General features: G+C 46.6%; 1 protein-coding gene across 4 annotated transcripts in view; it reads right to left on the bottom strand.

Annotated features, from left to right (window-relative positions):
* The window catches only part of ZNF280D (zinc finger protein 280D), a 570,468-nt gene that overhangs the window by 355,478 nt on the left and 195,247 nt on the right, over positions 1 to 19,743 (bottom strand). For all 4 annotated transcript variants that reach the window (XR_003852490.1, XM_029575754.1, XM_029575752.1 and 1 more), the window contains 3 exons: positions 16,808 to 16,917; positions 16,433 to 16,662; positions 14,925 to 15,082 (listed from right to left, as the gene is read on the bottom strand). Coding sequence is in view for 3 of the 4 variants with exons in the window: in XM_029575754.1 (XP_029431614.1) it covers positions 14,925 to 15,082; positions 16,433 to 16,662; positions 16,808 to 16,917 (498 nt within the window). In the remaining variant the exon portion in view is untranslated. The remainder of the gene's footprint in view (positions 1 to 14,924; positions 15,083 to 16,432; positions 16,663 to 16,807; positions 16,918 to 19,743) is intronic.

The following is a 19,743-nucleotide window of genomic DNA, read 5'->3' as shown; positions in this document are numbered from 1 at the left end:
ATTGTTTATGTGAGCTCCTCAACCCAAGGTGGATGCATCTGTAGTTAAAGTTATCTGTGGGAATGGTTGTTGAAAGGGTAGGCCCTTGCGCAAATTGGTCATGCTCGCCCACCGAAGTAGAGAGGAACGTAGCTGGTGGGTTACTTGAATTGGAGAAGACAGTGGTTGAATGGCTTGATCCATTGTGATCTTAAAGTCCACAGAGTTACCCTCATGGCTAGTCTTGCCATAGGGGTGACATGAATTTAGGAGTCCATGTGGCCTAGCAAGGTCAGAAACTGATGAGCTGTTGCTTGTTTCTTTGAGTGAAGCAGGTTTGCCAGTAGGGAAAGTGTGTCTGCCCGATCCCCGGGTAGAAAATCTTTTGAAAGTATGGAGTTCAATTCTGCACCTATGAATTGAAGCAGGTGAGACGGAATGAGGTGGGACTTTTGATAATTGATGAGAAAGCCCATTGAGTGAAGTAGAGTAATGGTTCGACTGAGAGAAGCCAGAGTTCCTTGTTGAGATTGACTTCTGATGAGCCAGTCGTATAAATAGGGAAAGACATGGACACTTTCCTTGTGCAAGTGTGCTGCTATTACTGCCAGACATTTGGTGAATACTCTGGGAGCAGAGGCAAGTCCGAATGGTAGTACTCTGTACTGGAAATGTTGATGACCCACCATGAAGCACAGATACTTGCGATGAGGAGGGAATATTGGTATGCAAGCATAAGCGTCTTGAAGATCCAGAGAACAAAGTCAATCTCCTGTTTGAAGAAGTGGAAGCATGGTGCCTAGAGAAACCATCCTGAACTTTTCTTTCTTCAGAAATTTGTTGAGATTTCTGAGGTCTAGGATGGGATGAAGGCCTCCGGTTTTCTTTGGAATGAGGAAATAACGGGTATAGAATCCTCTGCCCTGCTGAGTCCGGGGCACCCGCTCTACTGCTCTGGCTCTCAGAAGGGTGGATAATTTTTATTTATTTATTTTTTATTTATTTGAGTTTTTCTATACCGGCATTCACGGAGAATCGTATCATGTCGGTTTACATAAAACAGGGGTGATCAATACATTATAAACGTGTATAAATATAACATGAGTATACATTTTATATATTTACAAATTATAACAAGTTATAACAGTGCGCAGAAAAAAATCAGTTACAATAAAACAAGGATGGTTCTAACTGGGAAAAGAAGAAGAATAAGACGATAGAAATTTAACAAGAATAAGAACGTGTAGTGTTTGGTATGTCCGTATCAGTTTAGTGGGAGATAATTCTACTTGTAATTGGGTTTTGTGATTTTCGGTTAGAGACACAGGTCTCGGAGGAGAATCTGTTGGAATTGAGAGGAAGTTGAGTTGGTAACCTCGAGATATTATTGCGAGAACCCATTGGTCTGTTATTTGAATCCAATGGTTGTAAAAAGAGGATACTTGACCTCCTACCGGAAGCTCTGGATAAGGATTGGAGAGATAGCTTCGGTCTCTGGGGAAGGCCTCAAAAGCCTGCTACTGGCGTCTGTGTCTTCTGTGGTCGTGCCGGCTTCACCGTAATTGGAATCGATGGAGGTAACGGCATCGACTGAATCGTCGGCATCAGTATCGGTCCCGGCATCGACGGGGTCGTCGGCATCGGTGTAGTCACCAGCTTCGGAGCAATCACTGGCATCGGTAAAGATACTGACTAAAAAAGTCATATTTTCTCTTTTTTTTCTGTCCCGTAAGGGATCTCTCTCAGATTGCCACCGGCTGGTGAGTAATCTTAGCCTCATTTTTACTTTGAGTAAAAACTCTCTCTCACATTCTCTTCCCTCTTTTCATCGACGGCTGTCGACAGAAAATGGCTTCGGGATTCAAAAATGCCCGGTTTGTAATCGGACAATGTCCATAACAGATCCACACCTCGAATGTGTTCTCTGTTTAGGAGATAAACATGTTCCCTGTACATACCAGGATCATTCCAGACGGTGGGTTATGTTCCATGTCCAGCAGATGGAGTCAGAACACAAAATTCCCAGGGGAGGACCCATATAACCACGCCTCCCCTGTAACAGCTCTCAGTAACGTTCTGACTCCAGCATCGGTTCAAGAACCGGCATCAGTGACGGCACCAACATCGAAGGTTGAGGCCTAGTTGCCCTAAGTTGTCTAGGTTGAGTTCTTTGTTGCGGCCTAGAAGATCTGCTCCTAGCTGTTGGAGGATAATACCGCCTTTGTCGGCATCGGTGTAGTCACCGGCTTCGGTGCAATCACTGGCATCGGCGAAGTCGCCGGAATAGGCGTCTGTTCCTTAAGGGCCTGGAGTACCGCTTGTCTGATAAAGTCTGACAATTCCTGCGAAACAGCTGGTGCAGGCAGAACAGCTGAACACGGTGGCGGTGTAGGCGTCGATACTTTTTCCACAGCGCCCTGTGGAAGTTCGACTGAAGGAGTTATAGGCCCCGGCCACGAGGGGCCACGGTGGGAAAACATATAGGAGACAGTGGCGTGGCCAGGGCAGGACCAGCGCGTCCACGCCCTCGGCACCGCGCTCCCGCCTACGGCTGAAGAAGCGGGCGGCCTTTGCATTTCCGGCGGTTGCCATTAGGTCTACGTGCTGTGTCCCCCATCGCCGTACTATTATCCGCATCGCCTGCTGCGAGAGCTCCCACTCTCCGGGATCCAAGTTTTGTCGGCTGAGAAAGTCCGCCTGTACGTTGTCCACTCCAGCTATATGCGAGGCCGCTAGTCGTTGGAGGTGAAGCTCTGCCCACTCCATCAATTTGTCGGTTTCCAGAGAGACCAACAGACTTCTCGTGCCTCCCTGGCGATTGATGTACGCCACTGTAGTCGCATTGTCCGATAGCACCCTGACTGCTTGATGGCGTACTATGGGGAAGAAACCCTGTAACGCCAGACGGACCTCCCTGGTCTCCAAGCGGTTGATGGGCCACTTCGACTGTTCCTCCGTCCATCGACCCTGGATTGAGCTGTCCCGACAGACCGCTCCCCAGCCTGTGAGGCTGGCGTCCGTGGTGATAATCACCCAATCCGGGTCCTCCAGCGACACCCCCTGAGCTAGGTGCCGCGGTTCCAGCCACCAATGGAGACTGATGAAGGTTCCTCTCGGAATCGGAAGGATTGCCTGTAAATCTCTCGACACTGGCTGCCACCGGGAGAGTAGGGATCTCTGCAGAGGCCTCAGATGCGCGAATGCCCATGGAACCAGATCGATGGTCGAGGCCATGGTCCCCAGTACCTGCAGGTAGTCCCAGGCAGTGGGCGTCTCGTCTGCTGATGCAGAAAATGAGCTCTGTCCGGATGCAGAAAAACCCTGGCATTCTTGGTGTCGAAGTGAGCTCCCAGAAAATCCAACGACTGGGATGGGACCAGGCTGCTTTTGGTGAAGTTGACAATCCATCCCAGAGATTGGAGAAGTTGTACCACTCTGTCGACTGCGAGGATACACTGCGCTCGTGACTTTGCACGGATGAGCCAATCGTCTAGGTAAGGATGTACAAGGATGCCTTCCCTTGCGCAAGGTTGCCGCCACTACCACCATGATCTTTGTGAAAACCCGTGGAGCTGTGGCCAGGCCAAAGGGAAGAGCGCGAAATTGGAAGTGTTGACCCAAAATTTTGAAGCGTAGGTAACGCTGATGAGCTTGACAAATTGGTATGTGGAGATACGCCTCCGTGAGATCCAACGAAGCCAAGAATTCTCCCTGATGAACTGCCGCTAACACTGAACAGAGTGTCTCCATGCGGAAACGAGGGACTCTGAGGGACCGGTTGACCTGCTTGAGGTCCAGGATAGGACGAAAAGTACCTTCCTTCTTGGGAACCACAAAGTAGATTGAATAATGCCCCTGGCCCAGTTCGGCGGCTGGCACCGGCACTATGGCCCCCAATTGAAGGAGACGATCGAGGGTCTGCCGCACGGCTCCCTGTTTGATTAAGGACCCGCAAGGGGAAAACAGGAACCGGTCCCGAGGAGCGCAAACAAAATCCAAAGCGTAACCGCGTCTTAGAATATCCAGAACCCATTGATCCGACGTGATTTGGACCCACTCTTCGTAGAAGAGAGCAAGGCGACCCCCCAGTCGAGGGACCACCTCGCGGGTCCGTCTGGCATCATTGGGTAGATTTAGCAGATGTACCAGCACCCTGCGCTTCCTTACCCTGGCGGCGCCCACGAAAGGGCAGGTTCCAGGAGTGCGAACGAGAAGAGGGAGCCCGAGGTGGCTGTTGCCTCTGAGGACGCGCTCTCCGCTGGTTACGATAACGGTTTCTGGAGTAATTATATGATCTTGACGAATGGGGTCAATCTTCGGGCAACTTGTGCACTGCGTTCTCATTAAGGGACTTGATGATCTGATCCAAGTCTTCACCAAAAAGATACCTACCCTTAAAAGGAAGGGACCCCAAACGTGTCTTGGAAGAGGCATCAGCCGACCAATTGCGAAGCCAAAGGAGCCGACACGCTGAGACCGCCGCCACCATGGTTCGGGCTAGGACCCTTAAAAGATCATATAAAGCATCCGCTCCATAGGCAACCACGGCTTCCAGTCTGTCCACCTGGTGAGCCTCAGCGTCTGGTAAGGATTGGGAGGTGAGAAGCTGCTGCACCCACCGAAGACCCGCTCGCTGTGCGAGGGAACTGCAGATAGCCGCCCGCATCCCTAAGGCCGAGACCTCAAAGATACGCTTGAGGTAAACCTATAGCTTCCGATCCTACATATCCTTCAACGCCGTCCCTCCAGTGACAGGAATAGTGGTATGCTTTGTGACCGCTGATACCGCAGAATCTACGGCGGGAACTTTGAGAATGTCCAAAAAATCGGCCGGCAGAGTATACAATTTTTCCATGGCTCTACTGACCCTAAGGTTGGCCTCCAGGGAATCCCATTCCCGAGTGATCAACTGCAAGATCTTGTGATGAGTGGGAAAAGACTTGGCTAGAGGCCGCAGTCCTGCTAGGAGGGGGTCCCCCTTCTTGAGAGCCGGGTCAGGCCCCACCGGTTCCAGAGGGGGATCAATATCCATTTCCTGGAGGATGTAGGGAATGAGGTCATCTAACTCCGCTGCTTGGAAGATGCGGAGGACCCTAGGGTCGTCGCCCTCCACCTGGGCCGCCAAGGTGGGGTCGTCCACGTCAGGATCCTGGGATTGTCCTTCCCCCAACGAAGTCTGTATTATCGATGGTGTCCCAGTAGGGCCACGAGATGTCCCCGTTCCCCCGCCTACTAAAGGGGGGCGAGCCTGAGGGAGGATCCCACCCAGGAGGGGGGTAGGACATGGTATCTTGGGGGGAGAGGGTCCCCAGGTCCCGAAGGTCGTGTCTCTGCTCTGAAGAAAAGCCCTGTGCATCAGGACTATGAATTCAGGGGAAAAGGCCTGGCATCCTGAGGGGTCACCCCCCGGGGGATCCCCCCTCTGCCTACCAGGATTAGACTCGGAGTAAGGGTCCAAAACGGGCCTAGAAGTGGGGAACGGATTATCCGTGTCTTCCTCAGAAAGTGCGGCATCAGAATCTTGCAACAAAATGGCCGCCGTTCCCGCGTTGAGAGGGAACAGGGCCTGGCGCTTCCTTCCCACGCGGTCTGCAGCTCGAACGTCCTTGTTAGTAGCTGGCACACATTCCCCCTCGGGGAAAACAGCCTGAGCACAGACCCTCTTCAGAAAATAATCCGGCCCTGTCGGAGCCCTCACAAGGCGCCGCGGACTGCATCGCCGCAGGGAGAGAGAGAGGGGAGGGAGGCTCTACAGGTGGCTCGCGCCTAAAATGAGCGCCGACCCGGCAACAGACGCTTGCCACGGTCCCCCACCGACCTGAAGAAGAACTGATGGGGAATTACCCTCCCGACAGCAGGCGGCCCCGGGGAATGGTGCTTCGCGGGGCCACAGGTCGGGACGTCGGTCGCTCCCCAAAAGGGAGGGGGGAAAACCTGGGTCAGGAGGGAGAGGCCGGCGCTACCGACTTTCACCTCAGAGAGCCAGAGTCCAAAAAATTGCAGTCTTCTGCTGAAAAAGAAGATGAAACAAAAATACACTTACCCCAACTGAGCCCTCAGTGAGGTAAATGAGAAAAGAAAGAAAGAAAACAGGCAACAGCCTGTCAGCAAGTCACCAGGCTAGAGAGCGATGAGCCAGCGCCAGCGGAGGGCTCTCCCCTGCTGTAGGAGGAGCCTTAGCAAAGTGACCTAAACTGTAAATTTAAAACTTCCTATTTTATTTTTTTTTTAAACTTGATCCCCCTGAGGAGGTAGCCCTAAGCTAACAAGCTGGGGACCACAAGTCCCCTGCTCACATCTGCTGGAGTCAGAACGTTACTGAGAGCTGTTACAGGGGAGGCGTGGTTATATGGGTCCTCCCCTGGGAATTTTGTGTTCTGACTCCATCTGCTGGACATGGAACATAGCCCACCATCTGGAATGATCCTGGTATGTACAGGGAACATGTTTATCTCCTAAAGAGAGAACACATTCGAGGTGTGGATCTGTTATGGACATTGTCCGATTACAAACCGGACATTTTGAATCCCGAAGCCATTTTCTGTCGACAGCCGTCGATGAAAAGAAGGAAGAGAATGTGAGAGAAAGTTTTTACTCAAAGTAAAAATGAGGCTAAGATTACTCACCAGCCGGTGGCAACCTGAGAGAGATCCCTTACGGGACAGAAAAAAATGAGAAAATATGACTTTTTTAGTCAGTAACACTGAGATTAACTCACAAGGCTCCTTGCTCCGCGATGCTTACAGCAACGCGGAAAAACGAAGACTGAAGAGAGACCCCTGTGGCTGAGAATATCATGGCATGCTGGGCATGCTCAGTGGCTTCACAGGGCCAGTCAAAAATTTCTAGAAACTTTGACAGAAAGTTTTCCGTACCAGGGCTCCATCAATGATGTCACCCACATGTGAGGACTAGCATCCTGCTTGTCCTGGGATAAATGGCTTACTGAGCACCAAGCCCACGCCCAATGTGTTACAACACAATATTAATACCATATGGGTTCTAAATGTCTTTTTGGTTTTTATGCAGGGTTTTCTGGTTGACACCACAGTGATAGTTTTGTTAAAAAAAAAACTGTACTTTGACTGTCCTTTTTCATGTAAAATATTACTATAAATGCATAATCTGAATTTGTGTATGGAGAAGGCCATGGTGGGGGGAGAAGGCTGGGCACAAAGGAGCAAGATTCACTTAGGAGGCTTAATAACTTGCACTGACCTCAATTAGAAAAAGAATACAAATTAAATGTTTAAAAAAACAGAATAAGGGGCCAGCACAGTTAACTGTTCACACAAGGCTGCAAAAAACTTAGTATTGGATCTGTGTGGCAGCGCCCTGTGGTGACGTGCGGGCAGGGTTCCCACCCCTCCTCAGTGAAGAGAGACCCTGCATGGTGGTGCCGTGTGGTGATGCACTGGTGGGTAATGGTGGAGGGTGCATAGAAAACAACATAAATGGCCCTTGGGCGCTGAAGATCTTTGTTACACCTCCAATTCTGCTATTTTCACCAAAGTCACATTTGATACAACAGAGTGTGAGAAGAAGTTGGAATGTTTTGAGGTTACATCTAGTTTTCCAGTTACCTCCTCTTTTCATAGTACAGAGAGGATGAAATATCTGGGATACCATCTTTAATTTTTTGGTTTTTTTTTTTATTTTACATCAGCAGAAAAAGAAAATTGGTTCTTACTTGCTAATTTTCATTCCTGGAATACCACAGATCAGTCCGGACTCCTGGGTTTTGCATCCCTTCCAGCAGATGGAGAAAGTTTTACTGACACAGCCATATGACCTAGTGAGCCACCTCCAGTCCCTCAGTATTAAACTGTACTCAAGCCAAGATGAATACCATAATAACCTTAATGTAATCGAACACAATCCCTCAACGAGCAGAAGAAAAGTGGAACCTTGAAATGGAAAAATCCTTTCCAACTATAGCAACAGGAGAACATTAATGAAACCCTGAGCAAATCTGCAGAATATATAACAGTACAAGTAGACTCTCCTCAACAAAAGGGTGGGATTCTGGACTGATCCTTGGTAGTCCAAGAATGAAAATTAGCAGGAAAGAACCAATTTTCCTTTCCTGTCCATACCCAGATCAGTCTAGACTCCTGGGATGTACCCAAGCTTCCCTAATTAGAGTGGGACTGTGAAAGTCCTGCTCAAAGAACACTCTCACCAAAGCCCATGGCCTCAGGAGCCTGGACGTCCAAGTGATAATGCCTGGCGAAAGTATGCAACAACTTCCAAGTGACCGCCCAACAAATCTCCTGTGGAGACACCTGTTGGCACTCAGCCCAAGAAACTGCCTGCAAATGAGCAGGGTGAGCACTTAACCCACACATGGCAAACTCCAGTCCTCGAGAGCCACAAACAGGCCAGGTTTTCAGGATATCCACAATGAATATACACGAGATTGATCTGCATGCTCTGCCTCCAATGTATGCAAAACTATAGGAAAATTAGTTCTTACCTGTTAATTTTCGTTCCTGTACCGCGGATCAGCCCAGACCATAGGTTGAGCTTCCTGTCCAGCAGATGGAGAGAGACCAAAACTAAAAAAGATATCCTATATCAGGACAGAGCCTACCCTGTAGCCCTTCAGTATAACCATTGTCAAAGCAGAAAGGATTAAGAAAACCCCGTAAAGAGATCAAGCAAGTAAACACGACTCAAACGAGTAACAGATGAAACAATTATGTATCGAAGCATGCACCCAGAAATTCCAACACCTGGGAAGGCTGGAGATTTATTTATTTATTTAAGGACTTTCTTTATACCGGTATTAGTGTGGACATCATACCGGTTTACGGAGATGGCTCTTGGGAAAGTTTACTATCCACCCGAGAGAGGTAAGGAGAGCCAGGACCCGGCTGACCGCCTGTTTGCAGAGGGCTTCCAATTTGGCCCACACTAGCCAGTCGTCCAGGTAAGGGTAGACTAGGACTCCTTCCTGTAGAGCTGCCGCTACCACCACCATGACCTTGGTGAAGGTGCGCGGCGCAGTGGCAAGACCAAAGGGAAGCGCCCAGAACTGAAAATGCTGGCCCAGCACATGGAAGCAGAGATATTTCTGGTGCACAGGACGAATCGGGATGTGCAAATACGCCTCTGTTAAGTCGAGAGAGGCCAGGTATTCGCCGGGATGAACAGCTGCTATGACCGCCCTCAGGGTCTCCATACGAAAATAAGGTACCTTGAGGGCCCGGTTGACTCTCTTTAGGTCTAAGATTGGGCGGAAGGAACCTTCCTTCTTTGGGACGACAAAGTAGATAGAATACTTGCCAGCGCCAGACTCCGTCTCTGGAACCGGGACAATGGCTCCCAGCTGTTGAAGTCTGGCAAGGGTTTGAGTCACCGCTTCCCGCTTCAGACGACCGCACGGCGAGACTACGTAGAGGTCTGGTAGATCTCGAGAAAATTCTAACATGTAACAGTCTCGGATAATCTCGAGGACCCACTGGTCCGATGTGATCTTGACCCATTCCTCGAAGAATAGGGAGAGATGACCCCCTAGATTGGGGACTGAGGAATGGGTCGACTGAATCTCATTGGGAAGCGGGCTTCGAGGTGGCACGCTGAGTTGCTCCGTCACGGAAGGGCCACCGCCCTCGAAAGGGCTGAGACCAAGACTGAGATCGTGAAGGATAACCATGAGCAGAAGCACAACGCCCCCGAGCCGCATGTCGAAGTTGACCCCGAAACCGAAACCGGGAAGGCACAAAGGCTCGGGACTGTTTCGGTCGGTCCTCTGAAAGCTTGCGAACCTTGTTCTCACCCAAGGAGTTAATGAGCTGCTCAAGGTCCTCTCCAAAAACCACTTACCCTTGAGGGTAAGTGCCCAATCGTGCCTTGGATGCCGGGTCCGCTGACCAATTGCGTAACCAGAGAAGCCGTCTGGCAGAAACCGCTGAGGCCATTGCCTTCACCTGTACGTGGAGAAGATCGTACAGGGCGTCTGCCCCATACGCAATAACACCTTCTAACCTTTCAGCCTGCTCAGCCTCAGCAGTGGGAAGGTCCTGGGTGCCGAGTAATTGCTGAACCCACCTAAGGCCGGCCCTCTGCATGAGACTGCTGCAAATAGTCGCCCGAACACCCAATGCCAGTACCTTGAAGATACGCTTAAGGTGGAATTCAAGTTTGCGATCCTGTGCATCCTTTAAGGCCGCCACCCCCACCACCAGAATAGTGGTGTGCTTGGTTACAGTGGAGACGGAAGAATCCACTGTGGGAATTTTCAGCAATTCCAGGCAGTCCTCCAGGAGTGGATAAAGCTTATCCATGGCTCTCCCAACGCAGAGCCCCGCCTCGGGAGCTTCCCATTCCTGTAGGAGAAGCATTTTGAGCATGGGGTGAAAAGGAAAAGCAGAAGCCTGGGCCCGAAGTCCCGCCAGGACCGGATCCATGTGCTTAGGCAATGCCGCCGAAAGAGTGTCCGCCGATGAACCTTCAACTCCTAATTCCTGGAGGACAAAAGGAATGAGGGGTTCCAACTCCTCCTTCTGAAATAAGCGGAGGACCCTGGGATCATCCCCTTCGAGAGGAGGAAGTGTATCTGCCAAATCCGCAGACTGATCCAGATCCGGGGTTCCCACAGGTGCTGGAGGGGGCCCCCGGGACCATCCGCACCCTGACAGCCCCCTGCGGCTCCAGGGCCGCAGGGGCCAGCGGAGGGTGCAACCGTGGAAGTATGGCTGGCAGGGGAGCTGGCCAAGTAGGATTTGTGCATGAGGAGCACAAATTCGGAAGAAAACAGAGGCCTAGAATTGCCAGGGGGGGGGGGGGAAGAGGGGCGGTCGGGGACCCCATCCGAGGGTCGCACAGGGCTTAAATCAGGTGAGAACCCACAAAATCGTCCTCCCCTGCGCCGAGCAGCCCCGAATCGGGAGCTGCTAAAACACTCAAAATGGCCACCGTCCCGCAGTTTGCCGACCCGGGAACGGCCTGGCCATGCGTCTAGAAGAGCGACCCCGGGCTGGATTTAGCTGGGAGGGACCTTCCCCACCCAGCAGGCATGCCGAACATAGCCCCTCGCACGAAAATCGCATCGAGGGCTCCCCACAGTCTACACAGCAGTGTGATCGCGGCACTGTCAGTAAAGGGAGCCGCGATCACACAGAAAATCAGCTGAGAGGCTTCCCTGCGCTGCTGGGAGAAGCGGAGGCAGAGGACTGAACCCTGCTCGCTCCTAACTGAACACCCGGCTGCTGACCACAGAGGTACAAAGGCTTAATTGGTGGGGAGACTTAAAATATTTAAAAGTACCTCTGATTTTTTTTTTCCCCAAAGGAAAGCAAGAGTGTGTATGTGTGCCCTAAAAGCACTGACAGGAGAAAAATCTCCTGACCACTTGAAAGGCAGCCAGGTGAGGGGGGAGTGACTGGACCACCAGTTTCACCCCCTTAGGAGCACTGGGAATAGGGGCTTAAGCTGTGCTGCAAGAAACAAACACAAGGGGCCAAGCCCCCCAAGAGCACGGAAACAGTGCTGTCTCCAAGAAAAAACAGAGCCAATTCCCCTTATAGATTTTTTTTTTATTTTACTAAAACCAAGAAGGGTACTTGCTTGATCCTCTAGGGAAAGAAAAACACTTGGAAATAGGGCTCAACTAGCCCATATCAGGAGATCGCAGGTTGAGCTGATCCATCTGCTGGACAGGAGGCTCAACCACGGTCTGGACTGATCCGGGCACGTACAGGGAACTCATGCATATTCATTGTGGTTATTCTGAAAACCTGGCCTGTTTGTGGCTATCAAGGACTGGAGTTCACCACCCCTGCATTAACCCTTCTGGTACAGGGTGCCCCTGACAGATGAAGGAAGCTATAGGCTCTGCATACAACAACTGGAGGGACTAACTCCAAGGTCAATGCCACAGAGCCTAGAACCTGAAGGTAGTCCCAGACCCTGGGCACCACTGCCTCTAACAGACCACAAACCTGCGCCAGTAGTTTGCACATGCAATCCCTGGTGAGGAACACCTTCCCTATCCTGGTGTCAAAGAGTGCCTCTAAGAAATCCAAAACTTGAGAAGAGATGAGATGACTCTCTGCTAGATTCACTACCCAGCCCAGGGATCTCAATTGCCGCAAAACATGAGACACTGCCTGTCGGCAGAGGGCTTCCAACTTTGCCCAAATGAGTCAGTCATCCAGATACGGCATATCGCCACCATTATATCACCTTGGTGAACGTACGCAAAGCCATCGCCAATCCAAAATGAAGGGCATAAACTGACAATGCCTCCTGAGGATCATGAACCTCAAGAATCATTGGTGATCTGAGCAGATTGCTACATGCAGGTTCACCTCAGTCAAATTTGGCGAAGCCAGAAACTCTCCTTTGTGCCCTGCAATGACAGAGCGCAGAGACTCCATTCAAAAACGAGGGACCTTGAGAACCACATTTACCTTTTTTAAATCCAAAATCAGACGGAAGATCCCTTCCTTTTTCAGCAACACGAAATGGAGTACATTCCTGTTCTTCGCTACCCCGAAGGTAAGGGATTGATGACACTCAGCCTCTGCAAATGATCTACGGTCTATTGGACCATCTTCCTCTTGGCAAACAGTGTGCAAGGGGAGACCATAAACAAGTCTCTTAGTGGTTGAGCAAATTCTAAAGTGTAACCATCTCTTATCACACTTAAGACCCATTGGTCCATTGTGATCTTGGCCCACTCCTCATAAGCCGGGATAGAGGAGTGAAGCAGCCTCGCTTCATTTCGAGAGCTTAGTTTCACTAAAGCCTAGTTCCACTAGAGCCCTGGCCAAGGACGTCCTGGTTTGGCTTTCTTCCCCCGTGAAAGGAGTGGCTCCAGGACTGCTGACTCCCGGCCCTTTGTCTCTGGGCCCCCATTGGAGCCATATTTTGTCAAAATCTATTAGGCTGAAACCAGGAACACACAGTAAAGGACCCTTTTCTCCCTTCGGCTTATCCTCTGGCAATCTATGTCCCTTGTTCTCTTCAAGATGCTTCACAAGCTCTTTTAAGTCCTCTCCAAACAGAAGCTTTCCCTTAAAAGGTAGTGCTCTCAACTGAGACTTGAACCAGACATCCGCCAACCAGTTCCTCAACCAAAGGAGATGCCTGACCGAGACCACTGACAATTCTTGAAGATGTTCTGATGAGGGGATGCAAAACCCAGGAGTCTGGACTGATCTAGATATAAACAGAAACTGAAGATTCTAACATTTCTCTCATCTTTGTAGTACGTTTGGTTTGCTTCCCGTCTTCTGATGCTAAACTTTTACCGTTCCCCACAGCACAGCCACAGGAGCAGTGTATAATTACAGTGCCATGTGGGGTGCTTTATAATGGCAAGACCTCAAGAAAACTCTGAAAAAGAATTTGAAAAACGAAGTTGTATCAACAAGGGAGACAAGAGGCACAGCTAGTTGATCACTGCATGATTTTTCACTGTAAGTTGAAGATCTAATTTTTTATGGCCCTTGATAAACCTGCAGTTAGTATTCATAATGGTTGATTATGACAATATTTATTTTTATTTATTTAACATGTTTGTATACTGTCATTCGGTTTCACCATCACAACGGTTTACAGTTATATTGTAAACAGAAGTGGATTTTTCTATTAAACAAAATTGCTCCATTTGGTTTAAATAAAGATACAGACTGGACTGTATTCTTCTAAAACAATGATGCAGATTTGTCTTATACTTGTTTAAAGTGCCTGCGGTTTTCCCTCCAGTTCTGGTGTAAACCTTTTGTTTCACAAACCTCGATTTTTGCTAACTACTGAACTTTGTCAATCAACATATACATGATTGGTCTAGCATAGGGGCAGGCCATTTTTAAATCCCAAGATGGTAGAATGCTAACTCCAGCCTGTAACATGCATTTTCAGATTAGAAAGAGTAATAACATTTTCATGCCCTTCTCAATGGTTCTAAATAGTAATGTGAATCACCCAATGTCTTATTTAAAGCTACAGTTCTATTGTTTGGTCCTTGACAGGGACATATGTTATGCCAAAAACACTGGTGTCAGGCTGTGCAATGGGAGCCATCAATGGTAGCAGATAAGTTATTTTGCTGGGCTTTTTCAGCAGTTGGTGATTTGCAATAGCATAAACAATGACACTGAATAATTTTGACAAGATCAATAATTGTCAATTGAGTCAGTTCCGTGACCATAAAGCACTTATTTTATGATCCCATCTAATAGGGATATACCAGTGTGTGTTGGGTACACACTTAATATTCCTTCTGATATTGCTGCAAATACGAGAGTCCTATTTAACTGCTCTTGTACGTACCGTATTTTTCGCTCTATAAGACACACTTTTTTTCCCCGAAAAGTGGGGGGGAAATGTCTGTGCATCTTATGGAGCGAATATTTAAAAAAAAAAAAAAGAAAAACTAACTACAACCCCCCACCCTCCTGATCCCCCCAAGACTTGCCAAAAGTCCCTGGTGGTCCAGCGGGGGTCCAGGAGCGATCTCCTGCACTCAGGCCGTCAGCTGCCATCTTGTGCTCCTACCATGTGACAGGGGTCGACCAATGGCACCAGCAGCCCCTGTGACATAGTAAGGGCAACGGCTATCGGCGCCATTTTGAATACTGGCAGCTGATGGCCCGAGTGCAGGAGATCGCTCCCAGACCCCTGCTGGACCACCAGGGACTTTTGGCAAGTCTTGGGGGTGGGGGGTTGTAGTAAATTAAATTTAAAGGGTTGGGATGGGGAATAGAGACAAAAAAAAAAACATTTTATGCCCGACCCTAATTTGCTCCATAAGACGTACAGACGCCCGGGAACAGAGCCGGTTTAGCACACCATTATTTATTTATTTATTATTTTTTTTATTTTCCCGCTCTGAATCCTAGGTGCATCTTATGGTCAGGTGCGTCTTATGGAGCGAAAAATACGGTAACTATTATTTTATATATACTTATCATATAAACAGCATGACAACTTACTAGTTGACTCATAAGGAGTGTGTGCACTTTCAATGTGGCACTGCAGCTGAAAAGGTGTAGGAAACTGACGATAGCAGTGCTGGCAGGTTGTGTGATTTTCCCAGCTTTCACTGCTCTGCTTTTCAAGCTCCAAATGATGTTTCATGTGATTCATAAACCTGTAAAATGGTTTACAAAGTATTAGATCATAAAACCACACTCAACTGCATTTTTTGAAGATATGAAAATCTAAATATTGCAGTACAAAACTAAATATGGTATTAATCACATATTCAAATTATAATACATTTTTGACTTGTTAAAGGTATTACTTAGTATTGATGAAGTAATTCAATGTCTTGAGATCAAGTTCTTAAACGTATTTCCCTGTGATCACAAAACAGAAGAAACTATTTTGAAAACATGATATTCTATAAACTCTTTAGGACTTAACATTTGGCCTGTTAAGAAATAATATGACAGAGCTTTAGATCAAGTACAGACATTTAAGTACAAATAGATTACAGCTAAATGAAATCCATTTTTAAATATTAATGCATCTAAATACAAATTATTGAGTAAAGTGAAGGAAGTTCTGGCTTTTATCACCCCAATTTTACACAGAGATAATTACTAATTCTCTACAATCCATACTAAATACTATTTAAAAATGTTTTGAAGATAATGTGAAATTCCACTGCCAGCAGCAACCAAGTTATGAGAAAAAACTCTGAAAGCTCGACAGTACACATTAGTTTCCTGCTGCTTAAAAGATAAATTGCTAGTACTTCTACTTGCTTCTTACTTTCTAAGCGCATGTAATAGCAATTTTAATGCCTGCAATTACAAAAACCTTTTGTTTTACTTAATGATATGGGCTTAGTCTATTAGTACAAGTCTGTTCCTTTTAACTTGCAGACTGTGCCCTTTTGCAGGCAAAGTCCATTTTTCAGTTTTACATTCTGCCTCTTCAGCTTTCCTTAAAAGATTTTTAAAAGAAAGAACTATGACCTTAGCTGCCAGAGAGAAATTGTGATACAAGCTGGTCTATTAAAACAGCTTACTGAAGCTTTTTGCTACCTCTGAAAGTAAAGTTATTCAATCAAAAGAACAGTTCTTACACCAAATAAACCACTAGCTATTATTCATTTTAGGATCCTACAGGGAATTATACTGAAATCTACTGATGTCATCATCAATCTGGATGGGAAACTTATGAAGGCTGTACTATTTTGTTGGTTTCATTCCTTTAAGACTACAACTTACAGTACAGTCCACCATGAGTAGATAAGAGCACAATATAGCATTCACGTTAAAATATCTGTTTTGTTTTTTTAAGTCTAAAAAAGCTACACTCCCAAAGATAATATAGCAGTAGGGTCTTTGAATTAATTCTTTTCATAGATACTGCTTACATACGTAAGTTTTTAAAAAATTGTTTACATTGTTAGGTTTTTAATGCTAATAAAAAAGAAAATATCTATTAAATTTGTTAAATCTACAACTTCCAGAAATCTGTGTTTAAATACCTCACGTTATTTTTCAGAACTTTCAGACAACTGAAGCATTTGAAGGTGGTATGCGTCTTCTGCTCCTGCTGTACCAGCTTCATGTCACCTTCATGTGTTCCATAATAAAAATCACTAACTAACATGATCAATTTTCCTTTTTCGGATTCACCAATCTTAGTTGGTGTACTTGAAGTTTCTGTTTTTGATGCTCCCAGAAAGACATTGTTTACCAGGTCTGGGCAACAATACTGAAAAACAAAAAGAAAAATAAATTAAGCAACCCTATACCCCAACAAAACAAGTTCTTTAACAACCTAAAATATGTTTTGGTTACTCAGTGATACACAACAAATCATTACTTCTTAAGATAATTAAAATGCAAGAATGTTTCACCTTCATATGGTTTTTCAGAGGGTCCATAAGATTGAAGTGAATATTACACTTTGGACAAGCTCTTGGAAAAGGTGCACCATTTTTCAGATGACTTGATGTAGAACTTGTACCTATACAGATAAAATAATGTTTAAGAGTTCTTAGCATAGAATGTGTATGAAGAGTAATCAGGGTAACATTTGATAAAAACAGTCCTCCTCAGAATGTCAAGGAAGGCAACAGCAAACTAAGGGCCTCACTGACTTAGCTGTGGTATTTTTCCCGGAGGGGAAAATACTGCGGGGAATTACAAAGTGGTGGTACTTGGCACTGGCACTTTGTGAATACTGTGTTAAGCCTGAGGTACAAAATTAGATTGTAAACCCTGTGGGAATAGGGAAATACCTATAGTTCCTGAATGTAATCTGCTTTGATGTACACTTTGAAGTGCCAAAAAGTAGAATATTAAAACAAATAAATACTGCAGGCACTATGTAACCTCTAAAAAACACAATGGTAGCTCTGGCACTAAAGGTCCACCATGTATGAAAGGGAATAAATACCCTTCCCTGCCCCACCTCCCCAAGGTGCAGAAAATACCAGACTCGCAATGGACCCCTTGTCCATACCTCCCCCCCCCCCCCGCCCTGCACCTGGATGTGGCTGTAGAGGAAAAAAATATATTTGTAAAGTTATGGGTGAGTCGCTGACAGAGCATGAAAATGATGCTCAGGCCATTTAAACAGATGATTCACTTCCAGGGAGACTGCATGACTCCTTGTTCTTCCTTGCCTGTTCACATATGCCATTGTACCATTGTCTGAAAACACATAGACCACTGTCCCTTTGACTATTTTTTTTTCCTAGAGAGAGAAACTCCTTGAGGGTTCTTATAGCTAGCTAGTCTCCAAATGGTTGATGGACCATTGCACTTCTGTGGCATTCCAGTGCCCCTGAGCTGTCCAACTGACAATACACTCCTTAACTGCTGAGACTGGCATTGGTTGTCGCTACAATCTAATCCAGAACCTCCCGGCCCATAACCCTCCCACCAGGTTTCACACCACAAGCCACCAGTTCATACTTCTCCGGTTTGGACTACTGCAACTCTCTGCTAATTGGCCTACCTAAGTCATCCTTAAGACCTTTACAGCTTCTTCAGAATGCTGCGGCCAGAGTCCTGACGGGTAAAAGAAAATCTGATCATATCACACCCGTTCTCAACCAATTACAATGGCTCACAATTGAAAAAAGAATCGAATTTAAAGTCCTCTCAACATTACAGAAAGCAATTTACAAAGCAGACTACACAGCACTTGATGATATCATTCATATCCATTATTCTCCACGCACAACAAGATCAACTAGTAAACTACAATTAGTGACTCCATCACTCCCACATGCCAAACTCTCTTCCACCAGAAACAGAGCCATTTCCATCATTGGCCCAAAGTTATGGAATTCATTACCCCAATACCTCTCCGCTCAAGAAAACCCAAAATCTTTTAAGAAAGAACTAAAAGCCTGGCTACTCTGCCAATCTCATAATATCAGCTTACATAATGATCTCTAAACATAATACCACAGCCTTTCATAGCCTCCTATCATTCAATCCTCCCCTCTGACAACTTATCCTGCCTCCTACAGATGTCTACTACTGTTCTACTGTTATGACTGAACTCAGTTTTGAACTCAGTCTGCAATGTACCTATCCTTTGGTATATCTTGCCTTCTTTATATTAATATTATATGACAGTTCTCATCTTGTTAAATGTAAATGTTTTAAATCTTTTTAATGTAAGATGGTTGTTATAATTGTAAACCAGTGTAAAGGCAACTCTGCTATACCTCGGTATATAAAAAAATGCTAAATAAATAAATAAATACTCATTCTGTCTAACCTCAGGAAAACTAACCTCATCTCATAATCGTGTAATTGAAGACTCCAGATGGACAGGAGAGCACCTGATAAAAAGGTTATGTGTGCGCTCCAGCCCACTGCACCAGATCCAAGGTCGTCGCTATCGAATTTACAATCTGTAGATAATCCCAAACTCTGGGCATTCTCTCCTTCAATAAGTGGAGAATCTGAAGCTGTTACTTTGCTGATCTCTCTGCTGTCAAACACCTTTCCCTTCTGAGTACTGACATGTGCTCCCAGATACTCCAGGACCAAGGTCAGTTCTAGCTTGCTTTTAGCAAAATTGATCATCCAACCCAGATGCTGCAGTAGCTGGACCATATTGGCCATTGCTGACCAGCATTCTTTTCCTCTCTTCACCAGAATCAGCCAATCATTGAGATAAGGGGTGTTCATTCATTCTTAATACCACCATAACCTTGGACAATGTTCTCAGAGCTAGCCAGACAGAATGAAGAGCATGAAACTATATATTTTCTGAGCAGTCATTTAATCTACCAACTGCACAGAGGAACAGACCGCAAAGGGGAATCCAGCAATGGGACTGAAAAAAAATATCCAGCTTCTGGATAGAAAAAAATGAAGTAGAAGCAGAGCTCCAAAACCGCGAGTCAACTGCACAGCGGAAAAAAAAGAGACTGAAGGGGGACCTCACATGGACAAGTGGATAGTGGCATGCTGGGCATGCTCAGTATGCCAGTCAAAGCTTCTAGAAAGTTTGACAAAAGTTTTCCGTGCCGGACTCCATCGGATGATGTCACTCCACATGTGAAGACTACCATCCTGCGTGTCCTAGGAAAAAAGGAAGCTATATTGTATTAGCTATTGTGAATGCTATGGAGTCTGGACAATACAGATTCCTCTATGCTGCAGAGGCTAAAGGCAAGAATGACCATTTCCACTTGCCTTGAAATAATACAAGTATTATTACAAGAAAGGCAATCAGTTAAACATTGCAGGTGATCTGTAATGACTCATAACATAATGTAGGAGAACTGGTCAAAACCCAACTAGACTAACGCAAAACTGTCATGTG

The sequence above is a fragment of the Rhinatrema bivittatum genome, chromosome 13 (genome assembly GCF_901001135.1).
Source record: "Rhinatrema bivittatum chromosome 13, aRhiBiv1.1, whole genome shotgun sequence".
NCBI lineage: Eukaryota > Metazoa > Chordata > Amphibia > Gymnophiona > Rhinatrematidae > Rhinatrema > Rhinatrema bivittatum.
The sequence above is the reverse complement of the archived record's forward strand: the minus strand, read 5'-3'. Positions and strand labels throughout refer to the sequence as shown.